At 45.2% G+C, this 12,145-nt stretch overlaps 1 protein-coding gene across 1 annotated transcript in view; it reads left to right on the top strand.

Moving 5' to 3' along the window:
* Window positions 1–12,145, top strand: part of ASCC3 (activating signal cointegrator 1 complex subunit 3) — a 1,806,704-nt gene that overhangs the window by 121,210 nt on the left and 1,673,349 nt on the right. Inside the window, exon 3 of the mRNA XM_069235471.1 lies at window positions 10,625–10,775. Coding sequence (XP_069091572.1) covers window positions 10,625–10,775 — 151 coding nt within the window. The remainder of the gene's footprint in view (window positions 1–10,624; window positions 10,776–12,145) is intronic.

The raw sequence follows: 12,145 nt of genomic DNA, 5'->3' as shown, positions 1-12,145 counted from the left end.
GGGACATGACACTGAATATTATAGGGTCAAATTCCGGAAAATCAAATGGGGGCCGAATGAGGACCCCCGAACCTTTTACTATCGGGTAAAGGATTTGGCTTTGAAATGGTTGGGTCCTTCCGGGAATAGCAGGGAAGAAGTGATCCAAATCATCGTTCTCGAACAATATCTAGATGCCTTGCCTACGGCTACAAAACATTGGATCCGTCAACATCCAAAGGTGAATACGGACATGGCGATCGATTTAGCATGTGCCTATCATCGCTCGGTGGATATAAGAAGTGTATCACCCCGACCCAGCATAAAACCAGGGCTATCCAACTCTAAAAGCACTCCCAGAGCCCTCCCCGACGAACCCGTTCCTCGCAGACTAATTGACCATCCACCAGTAACTGGACCCCAATGTTACAACTGTGGGGAATGGGGACACATCGCCCGCATGTGTCCAAGGAAACAGGATAGTAGTGAGCCAATGGATTATCGGAGTAACTCGGCGACGGGTACTGTGTACAGGCAGAGGTAACCTGAAGTTTAAACAGACCCTGAACATCAATGGACGAGCGGTATGGACCCTTATTGATTCCGGGTGTAGCCAATCCGTAGTGAGGAACGATATAGTAAACATAGCAGACGAGGAAGTAGAACGATGGGTGAATATTTGCTGTATCCACGGGGACAAAGAGCAATACCCCTTACATAAACTAACAGTAGAGTGGAGAAATTACCGGGATGTCCTACCTACGAGAATAATGACAGATCTGATCGAGGAGTGTATCATCGGGACTGATTATGAACATTTCCAAGAAATCCTGGATCACGTCAGAAAACCCAAACTGACACAGGACTGGTGGAGGGAAGCTCCCTTTTCTGACAGTGATATTGAATGTCCCATAAACCGTAGGAAATTGTCACGTAGAGAGAAACGGGCAGAAAGAGCGAATCACCGGGGAAGAGAGGTATCAGGACAAAACCCAGGTCTTATTGCCGAAACACATGAGGTACCTGTCAGTTTTCCCCAGCGACAGAGAGAAGATCCTTCTCTCGCCCAAGCTTGGAAGTCAGCAAAATCAGAAGAAACCGAGGAGGTGGGTCCCTACTTCCTAATTAAGAAAAACCTCTTATACAGGGTAACCACTACTCGTACAGGGGACCATAAACAACAATTATTAGTACCCGAGCATTATAGAGAACATGTCCTAACTTTGGCTCATTGTCAACCCGGTGGGGGTCATTATGGGAAGGAAAAAACCGAAGAGTACCTCCTTCGGCGGTTTTATTGGCCGGGGGTTTTCACCCACATACGCAACAGGGGTGTGGAATTTATTAAAATATCTACTTGTCCAGGGGACAGGTTGCTTCTCAAATCTACTTGTCCTGTAAAAAGATCTACTTGTCCCTTTGGTGCCATGTAGTGTGGCGACAAATTATGGCAGCAATTAATAGCCTCTCTGATTATGCCAGGGCTACTACCATAGTAGGGCTTGAATACTTGGAGTTTCAATCCCTACTGTAGCAATTTCCTTATTTTGCCACCTTTCTGCAGATCTGCATACTGGGGCTGGAGGAAGCAGTAAGCAATAGTTCCAGGGCTGGAATGCCTTTGAGTCTGCAAACCTACTAACCTGCATGTTTTAAAGATTTTTACCAGCTTCTCTCTAATATTTTCCCATAATAAGAAAGGTTGGACATTTACTCCTGACAATGGCAGAATTAGAACTTCTTCCAGGGTTGGGAAGAAAGTGGCTGGAGGGAAAATGAACTTGCAAATGCTCAATAGATTTTCACATGAGCAAATCTATACATCGTATTTACCCACGCTAAAATACAGTTCACAAATATTTTATAGGGGTACGACATATACCATGGGTGCACTTTTGTGACTTTCTTTAAGAATTTGGGGCCACAAGTAGGTAGGTTCAGATTTGTGACCTGCAAATTGCAAGTCGCAAATCCGAATGTAGGATGGTGTCCTTGACACCATCTGTGATTCGCAAGGGCTTCGCAAATGCCCACATCATGAATAATCATGAGGTGGGTCGCAATTTGCGACCCCCTCACGAATGGTGGCCTGCTGGAGACAGCAGACCACCATGTCTGTGACTGCTTTTCAATAAAGCAGTTTTTTTTTTGTAATGCAGCCAGTTTTCCTTAAAGGAAAACGAGATGCATAACAAAAACGAAAAATGAAATGTTTTCGTTTCATTTTTTCAGAGCAGGCAGCGGTCCGCAGGACCACTGCCTGCTCTGAAAAAATGTTTACAGTGACATTCACAATGGGGAAGGGGTCCCATGGGGATCCCTTCCCTTTTGCGAAAGTGTTATCACCCATTTGAAATGGGTGCAAACTGCGATTGGTTTGCGCCCGCGGTCACAAAACAATCCTACATTGCACTGCGAGTTGCAATTAGGAAGGGAACACCCCTTACTAATTGCGAGTCGCAAACCCGTTTTGTGATTCGGTAACCAGGTTACTGAATCGCAAAACTGGGTTTGTGCATCGCAATGTGCTTTTTGCACGTCGCAAACAGCGAAAGTCGCTGTTTGCGACATGCAAAAAGCTACCTACATGTGGGTCTTGGTCCCTAATTAGGTCTGGTGTTAACAAAGACATTTTGGTTTTATTAAACTTCTATTTCTCTCTCTTTCGGCTGGCTTTACTGTGAGTGATCGCATTCTGCTCTTCCACAAGGAGCATATTGCCACACAAAGTAGTTTTGTTCAGTGTCAGGAACTACAGTGGCAATCAGTGACGTAACGAAACTGGAGGGTGCCCCTTTGCAAAGAACATGGAGGAGCCCCCTCTCCACACTCACTCAGGGCAGGTGCTGTGCTGACGGGGCCCCCTGGAGGGCGGCTGCGGGGCCTTTGTTATGCCGCTGGTGGCAACGTGTGCTTTAAGAGTTCAAAAACTTTTTGGGGGGGGTTTGCCAATGTTTGTTACAATGTTGAGGGCCTGGTAGCTCCCACAACAATAAAGTGTTACAAAAGCCATTTCAAAACAAGACACGCATTGATGAAACTAAAAGACGTATAAAAGTATGTCAGATCAGTTGGCTTTGTCAGTGTTTGTTTATTTTCATGCTTCCCATAATCGTGTTGAAAATGGTTACACTGATTTTCCATTAGAAATATTTTTGGGAAATACTAGCATGCATCAACACATTTTACTAAATGACACTTCATTTGCATATAATCAGAGAGCATTCTGGGAGCATTATACTTAGCCTCTTAGTCTAAACTTTTCAAACATGTGTGTACACGTTTTTTTTTTTGTTGTACTGGAACCAACGTCAGTAGTGAAGTGTGACCTTAAAACATTTCTTTACAGCACGCACCCTAATAATGAAGGCTTTCAAATAATGAACCATAAATACAAGTTCGAACAGCATTATCTTTTGGAAGCACATTACCTCAACTGCAGAGAGTTCAACTCTCTGTAAACAGGCAGCCAAAGGGTTTGTGCTGCAGGGGGTTGGGCCTACTTGTCCCAAGGACAAAGTAAACATAAAAACTTGTTGCCCTTGACCCCAAACAAGATGTCCCGGGCGTCGGGCGATAGGAATTCCACATCCCTGCGCAAATATTGTTCCCAATGTCCCAGGTGCCAACTTACTGAACCGGGTAGACCTAAGAAAGCCCCTCTAATGCCCCTACCCATCATAGACATCCCTTTTAGTAGGATGGGGATGGACCTGATTGGTCCTGTAGTACCCTCAACGAAAGGTCACATGTATATCCTAGTTATGGTTGATTATGCCACCCGATACCCCGAGGCCGTTCCTCTAAAAAGTATGACAACCAAAACGATTGCCCAAGCAATGATAAATGTCTTCTCTCGAGTTGGGTTTCCGCATGAAATACTTACCGACCAGGGAACCCCTTTTATGTCTACGCTCATGAAGCAGGTGTGTAAGACATTAGGTATTTCCCAAATTCGAACTTCGGTGTACCATCCACAGACGGATGGACTGGTGGAACGGTACAACCGAACAATAAAAACCCTACTGAGGAAAGTAGTAGAGGATTCAGGGAGAGACTGGGATCAGAAGTTACCATTAGTGTTATACGCGATACGAACTCATGAACAGACCTCAACAGGCCACAGCCCTTTTGAGCTCGTGTTCGGAAGACAGCCTCAGTCCCTTTTAGACATGGCTATTGAAACATGGGAAGAAGAGGCGGAAGAAGGGGGAAGACCCTTATTAGAATATGCCCTCAACTTACGGTCTCAACTACAAGGGTTATGGGAAACAGTCAGAGTAAATATGGAACGAGCTCAACAAAACCAAAAACAGTATTATGACCGAGGGAGTAAGTTAAGGGTTTTACAACCGGGAGATCAGGTTCTAATAATGCGGCCCACGTCTGAACAAAAACTGGTTGCAAAATGGCAGGGTCCCTATAAGGTACTACGAGCCGTTTCTCCTATCACTTACCTAGTTGAAATCTCGAACACTCCTCAGAAAACCCAAATTTATCATATAAATCTCTTTAAAAAATGGGAAGAACCAAACAACTCCGACACTTCCGGAGCAATGGGCCGCTTCCTATGTCCTAGCAAAAACTTGTATATTGAGTTTTGTCCAACCGAACACAATGATGGGGAGAGGCTACCCGCAGTAAACGAAACATTAACGATATCAGAGAAGGAACAGGTATATAGCTTAATAGAGCACTTCAGAAAGTTCTTTTCAGTAGTACCAGGTAAAACCACCTTGATAACCCATAAAATAAGGACTACACCGGGTAAAATTGTTAGGTTACGGCCGTATCGGATCCCCGAGGCAAGGAAACAGATTATGGAGGACGAAATCCAGAAAATGCTAGAACTAGGAGTGATAGAGCCTTCGACTAGTCCCTGGTGCTCCCCAGTTGTCCTGGTACCAAAACCTGACGGTACTATTCGATTCTGTATTGACTTCCGGAAGCTTAACGAAAATTCAATGTTTGACACATATCCAATACCTCGAGTGGATGACGTACTAGAAAAATTGGGAAAGGCAAAATATATGTCCACATTAGATTTGACTAAAGGGTATTGGCAGATTCCATTAGCCCCAGAGGATAAAGAGAAAACGGCTTTTGCCACTCAGACCGGTCTTTATCATTTTACCGTGTTACCGTTTGGACTGCATGGAGCACCAGCTACGTTCAAAGGTTAATGGATAGACTCTTAAACCCATTTCAAACTTTTGCAGCAGCTTACCTAGATGACGTAGTTATCTTTAGTGAAACCTGGGATGATCATCTAATACATTTACAACAGATATTCCACACTCTTGCAAACGCTGGGTTAACTGCCAACCCAAAAAAGTGCATTATAGGAAAATCCGACATATCATACTTAGGATACAAAATCAGTCAAGGGAGCCTACGACCTCAAACTAAGAAAATAGACGCCATTCTAAATGCACCTAACCCTATAACAAAAAAAGATTTACGCTCGTTCCTAGGGTTAGTAGGCTACTATCGAAGGTTCATACCCGAATATTCCACCCTTGCCGCCCCCCTCACAGATCTTTTGTCTAAATCCCATTTTAATCGGTTAGCCCCTTTTTCGGATCAACAGAAGGCTAGTTTTGAGCAACTGAAGTCCTATCTGACTAGAGACCCAATACTACGGTGCCTGGATTTCTCAAAACCCTTCCATCTATACACAGATGCCTCTGATGTAGGTTTGGGGGGAGTACTGGCCCAACCCGATGGGGAAGGTAGAGATCACCCGGTAGTCTATGTCAGTAGAAAGCTGTTTCCCCGGGAACGCCACTATCCTACCATCGAAAGGGAATGTTTGGCCATTAAATGGGCCTTGGACACTTTACAATATTACCTTTTAGGTCGACCTTTTATACTTTTTACGGATCATGCTCCCCTCACTTGGTTATCCACTCATAAGGATACAAATTCCCGGATTTTGAGATGGTTCCTTGAACTCCAACCGTTTTCCTTTCAGGTCCGTCACATACCAGGACCCCAACAGGCCCCGGCTGATTATTTGTCTCAGTTCCCGGACTCTACTACGGTCCTCGAACAGGACCGTCCATGGGGAGGGGTGTGTGACCGGGTGTTCCCGGCACAGAGCGATACCAGTGACGTATCGGACGGTGCCGATACGTCACTTCCGCGTCTCCCCGTTGTCGGGGAAACGCGACGAGAGCGAGACTGGCAGAATGCCGTTGCCGGGGAAACCATTAGGGTTTCCCGGCACGGCAAAGGAGAAAAGGGGAACGCGCCGCAACCGGGAGAGCGTCCCGTGAGGAGAGAGGAGAGCAGGAGACCGGAGGAGACAGCCAGCGAAGAGGAACACCTGAAGGAAAACTAACGAGGACGGAAGGACGAGCAACTCCTGAAGATCACGAGGAGCTCGAGCTGGACAACCCTGGAAGGAGAGAGCAACAGGAGGACCGCCACAACGCCAGCCACGACCCCGGAGGGTCGTGGCTAACCAAGAGGGCAAGGCAGCATTCAACCTGAAAGAGACAACAAGAAAAATAGAAGAAATCACCAATCCGGGGAAGCAGACGAACAAGGCTACAAGTCCGGGAAAATCCAACCCCACCTCTGTTATAAACACTTTATGTTCACCAATTAATTGGAATAAACCACTTACCTAATCAATTCCACACCTCTCCGTTGCCTTTATACTGTTCGGTCTGTCACAGTTACAAAATCACCCGTAGAGACCGCATAAACAAACCAGGAGGAGGTATCGCCATAATACACAAAAACACCATAAAAATTTCCGCCAACGATACCCTAGACTACGCAGAACACCTACACTTTCAAATACACATCAATGCCAACACCACCCTTAGAGGAACCCTCATCTACAGACCACAAGGACCCCACCCCCATTCTGCGACTCCATCGCAGATACCATCAGCTCCCACGCCCTCAACTTTCACCTGGAAAGCACACACGACTGCAACTCCACAGCCCTGCTGGACAACCTCACGAACCTCTGCCTCAAGCAACTGGTCACCTCACCCACTCACTCAGCGGGACACACGCTAGACGCCATGTTCACCTCCAGCAGCCACATCACCTTCACTCACACCACCGAACTCCACTGGACTGACCACCACTGCGTCCACTTCTCCTTCATGAAACCCCTCACCCACCACCAACAACACACTACACCCTACCGAAGGTGGAACAAGATCTCCAAAGAACACCTGATCGCCAACCTCACACAAGCTCCACCTCCCATCACCAACGACCCCAACACCGCCGCCCACAACCTCACACAATGACTAGCAATCTGCGCAGACTCCCTCACCCCTTTGAAAACACACAACACCACCCGCACCATCAAGATCGCCCCCTGGTTCACCACAGAACTCCAGGCCTCCAAACGAGAATGCCAAAAAATTAAGAAAGCCTGGCACCAAGAACCCTCAATGAGCCACTTCTCCGCTCTCAAAACAGCCATGCACAAACACCACCAACTCATCCGGACCACCAAACGGTCCTTCTACAAAGAACGCATAGACAACAACACACATAACAGCAAGGAACTCATTGCCATCATCAAAGAACTCACCAAACCCAAAGCCAGCACCATCCACCCTCCACACTCCCAAAATCTCTGCTATTCCCTCTCCAACTACTTTTACCGCAAAATCCCAGACATACACAACAGCTTCACAGCAGCAGCACCCACCATCACCACCACCGACACAACCAACACCACAACACCCTCCTGCACCAACCAACTACACACCTGGACCCCCCCAACAACAAAGAAATCGGCAAAACCATGAACTCCATCCACTCAGGCTCCCCAACAGACCCTTGCCCCCACCACATTTTCAACAAGGCCAACCAAATCATCGCCCCCCAGCTCCATGCCGTCATCAACAGTTCCTTCCACACTGCAACCTTCCCAGACTTTTGGAAGCACGCCGAAGTCTACGCTCTTCTCAAAAAATCTAAAGCAGACCCGGAAGACCTCACAAACTACCGTCCCATTTCTCTTCTCCCCTTCCCCGCAAAGGTCGCTGAGAAGATATTAAGCGCTCAACTGTCTCGCTTCTTAGAAGAAAACAACATACTCGACTCCTCCCAGTCTGGATTCCGCAAGAACCACAGCACTGAGACTGCCCTCCTCGCCTGCACAGACGACATCGCGACCAGAGAGGACAAGGGCGAGACCGTCGCCGTCATCCTTCTAGACCTCTCTGCAGCTTTCGACTCTGTATGCCACCAAACCCTCCATGCACACCTTTTTGACGCCGCAATTCGCCACAAGGCCCTGGACTGGCTCACTTCCTTCCTCGCCGAAAGAACCCAAAGAGTTTGCCTCCCTCCTTTCCGGTCTACAGCCACCAAGATCATCGGTGGGGTCCCCCAAGGATCCTCCCTCAGCCCCGCCCTCTTCCACATCTACATGGCTCCTCTCGCCAACATCCTCCGTCCCCACGGCATCACCATCATCTCATACACAGACAACACCCAGCTCATCATCTCCCTCAGCAGGAACCCAGCCACCGCCAAGATTAACCTGCACACCGTACACCTCGATGTCGCCAAATGGATGACAGCAAGCCACCTCAAATTAAACTCCAAACAAAACCGAGATCATCATCTTCAGCCCCACAAAGACAGCATGGAACGAATCCTGGTGGCCTACCACCCTCGGACCACTCCCAAAACCCACCACCCACGCACGCAACATTGGCATCATTCTAGACTCATCTCTCTCCATGACCCAGCAAATCACCGCCATATCATATTCCTGCTTCAACATCCTTCGCATGCTACGCAAGACCTTCAAATGGATTCCATTAGAAACAAGAAGAACAGTCACCCACGCCCTCATCAGCAGCAGACTGGACTACGGCAACGCCCTCTACGCAGGGACCACAGCCAAACTTCAAAGAAAACTCCAGCGAATTCAGAACGCAGCCGCACGTCTCATCCTCAACCTCCCTCGCCACAAACACATATCCACCCACCTCAGATCCCTACACTGGCTGCCCATCAACAAAAGGATCATTTTCAAATTCCTCGTCCATGCTCACAAAGCCCTCCACGACACTGGACTGGCCTACCTCAACGAACGAGTAAACTTCCACATATCAACTCGACAGCTCCGCTCCGCCGACCTCGCGACAGTTCCCTGCATCCAACGCAACACCTCCTGCGGCAGATCCTTCTCCCACCTCGCCAAGACCTGGAACTCCCTCCCCACCAACCTATGCAAGACCCAGGACCTCCTAATCTTCAGAAAGCACCTTAAAACATTGCTTTTTTGAGCAGTAACCGGCAACCCTTCCCCCTTAAGAAATTATTTGATTGATTGATAGTGGTTCAGGTGATGGCTGAGTTCGCAGAGGAAAGCAGGAGAAGGGCTAGAGATATGGAATTACATTGATAGTGTTGGTCTATGATTGGTTATTTTGTACTACTGTTTTTTCTAGTGGTTGTTGAGAAATATAGCTGATTTTTGGGTGCTATGAAAATTAAAAGTGAAGACGGAATGTATAATCCTTGCCCTTAATAGGATTGAAAATGTTCCTTCATGCTATCTACGAAATTTTATATTCAGTGTACTACGTTAAAATGTGCAATATTAACAGGGAAATCAGTAGTACTGGCGAGTACGGAGTGGTCTGGGCATTTCTGATTGCCGTAATCTTCTGGTATTCTGCCTAATAGTGATTAACACGCTAATGACCTGGCAAGACAGTTATATGTTTATTTCTAAATATAATTGACTCTATTCACAAGGGTATTTTGGCCTGTAAATGTATGTCCATGCCTAAAATACCTTCATTTAAACCTGACAGGGATTTTTAAAAGGATTTCTGGCAGGTATAAATGATTTACTGCTCTCTGCCACGAGATTTAGAGAAATCTGTCCTAAATAGCACTCGGGGACTGCCAAGGGGCTATTGCAAGGCATGGTTTGCCTTGTAAATTTGTGAACAAGTGCAGACATGTACGGTACCTTCGTGGGCACCCCCAAGCTCCGATCTGAAGCTTTCTCACTGAAAAATGGTTTATAAACTTACTCCAGCCAAGAGCTAGTACATCCCTCCTTCCAGATAACCCTCAGATGTCTACAGTGGAAAAAATGTTTTCTATGCGAAGATAAAAGAAAATGTGCATTTGTACTGCGGACCGTTCTCCCTGTGCTGAATTCTACTCTGTAGAATTCTGCATAAGGGTGCCAAATGAGCCCTTTGAAGATGTCCGATGTGTTTTCTAGTTTTACGTTTGAAAACCTGCGGCAGGCCCAGCTTTCCAGGCATGCATGTGAATAGAAAAAATAAAAGTATATTCAGGCATAGATGTACATCTCTGCACACAGGTTTACTTTTTTTTCTGTGGATTGGGCCCAGGGTTGCGAGATTTATATGACGACAAGGATTATTATTGCAAGCATGTTAAACTTTTCGAAGATACCAAGTGGAAAAATAATTAAGGTGAATCCTTTTTACCAACTTGAGAATAAAGTTATAGATATACGTATTTCTGCTTAACGTTTTGTTCGTTAGCTGATAGCGAAAGGTCCTATATGATTAAGGCAAATATTTTCATAATAAATATTTGTAGATGTTGTATCCATTTGCCTGGAAAAAAAAGCTATATAACATCTTTCATTTTTCTTCTTTTTCAGAACAAACGAACAAAGTTCCGCGAACATGTTCTTCAGTCTGACCTTACCTGGAAAAAGATGGTTCACTTTGTCACTGATAGTCTTGATAAAAAAGAACAGCAAGCACTGAACGAAACCTTGAAAGCATTATTACATGCAGCAAAGCAAATTGGTAAATCTTTGATATCCTTTACATACCCTTACAGCGACCATCTCTTTAGCTAAAGTCCTCGGCCTCTTTTGTAACATTTCGGCCTTGATCTTTCAACGTCTTAAATCCCAATTGTTGGGTGCAAAAGTTCTGAACATTACTTGTTCAGAACAGAAAAGAGTTGATGTATTCAGCGCCATTTGTTCTCTTTTGTATCCTTTTATAAAAGTGGTGTAGTTTAGTCTGCAATGGTTTGTGAGCGTCTCTGAAACTACAGCTTTATACAGTCTAAATACTTGAAAATGTGGCCAGAAAGTTTGTTAGAAACCTTAATTGAATGCAGCTGTTGACTGCAGTAGTAACTCATCTTAAACCCCGCAAGATATATTCTTGTATTTATCAAATCAAGGAGCATCATGAGCAGAACCACCGTATGTATATATCACTGTGAAATGGCACATAAAGCCATTGATGGCTTGGTGGTTGCGGATAGCAGTTTGATGGAAGTTAGATTAAGGGAAATGAAGCCATGTGATTGAGATACGTAAACTAGAGTACATAATTACATCGAGATGGTAGGTTTATCGTAGCCCAGATATCTGAACGGTCAGTCAACATTCCTGATCCTCTAACCAGAGGAGATGGGCTTTACTCAAAAATTTAAAGTTGTAAGTTGCTCAAAGTGTTCTGGTTGGGAGGGGACAGTCCAGTGAAGATCGAAGGCTATGTAAATACATTTTTCTGAGTGTGGTGCATGCTGCTGGTATGTATACTTTTGACAGCACTACTGTTTTTTTTTTTCAAGAGTCACAGTTACCTGTTTTTATTGATGGGACTCAAAAATGCTGACTGGAAATTTGTTTCCATGTTTGTAATTATGTATACAAAACGAAAGTCCTCTGAGAATACATATGAGGAATTTTCCACGTAGTTACTAATCCTTTCATACCCACAGTCTTGTGTTACTAGTGATCATTGTCTGCCAGTTTCCCCCGGTCCCTCTTATTCACTGTTTAAATACACATAGAATGAAGTCCTTTAGAAGTTACATAATACTACAATGCAAATTTAACAAAATTAATTAAAATATGTTTTTGTATTTCCCTTGGCTACTTAGGATAGTGTGAAATACATATAGAGGTATTCAGTCACTAGTTTTTTGCTTTCTGTGTAAATGAACATGGAAAAGTACCTGTTGGATTTTTTTCAATGGCTAAAGAGTTGATGTGGATCAATACTGATGCAAATAAATAAAAATAAAAACAGACAGAAGTAATACAGCAGAAAGACACGTAAACTTCATAGACAAACCAGAGCATTCATTGTTTGGTATTGAAATGTACTTTGCATGCATCTTCTGGTCTTTGCCAGGGGTTGGTTCACAATATAAT

The sequence above is a fragment of the Pleurodeles waltl genome, chromosome 5 (assembly GCF_031143425.1).
Source record: "Pleurodeles waltl isolate 20211129_DDA chromosome 5, aPleWal1.hap1.20221129, whole genome shotgun sequence".
In the NCBI taxonomy this organism is placed as follows: domain Eukaryota; kingdom Metazoa; phylum Chordata; class Amphibia; order Caudata; family Salamandridae; genus Pleurodeles; species Pleurodeles waltl.
This window is presented reverse-complemented; position numbering and strand designations above follow the sequence as displayed.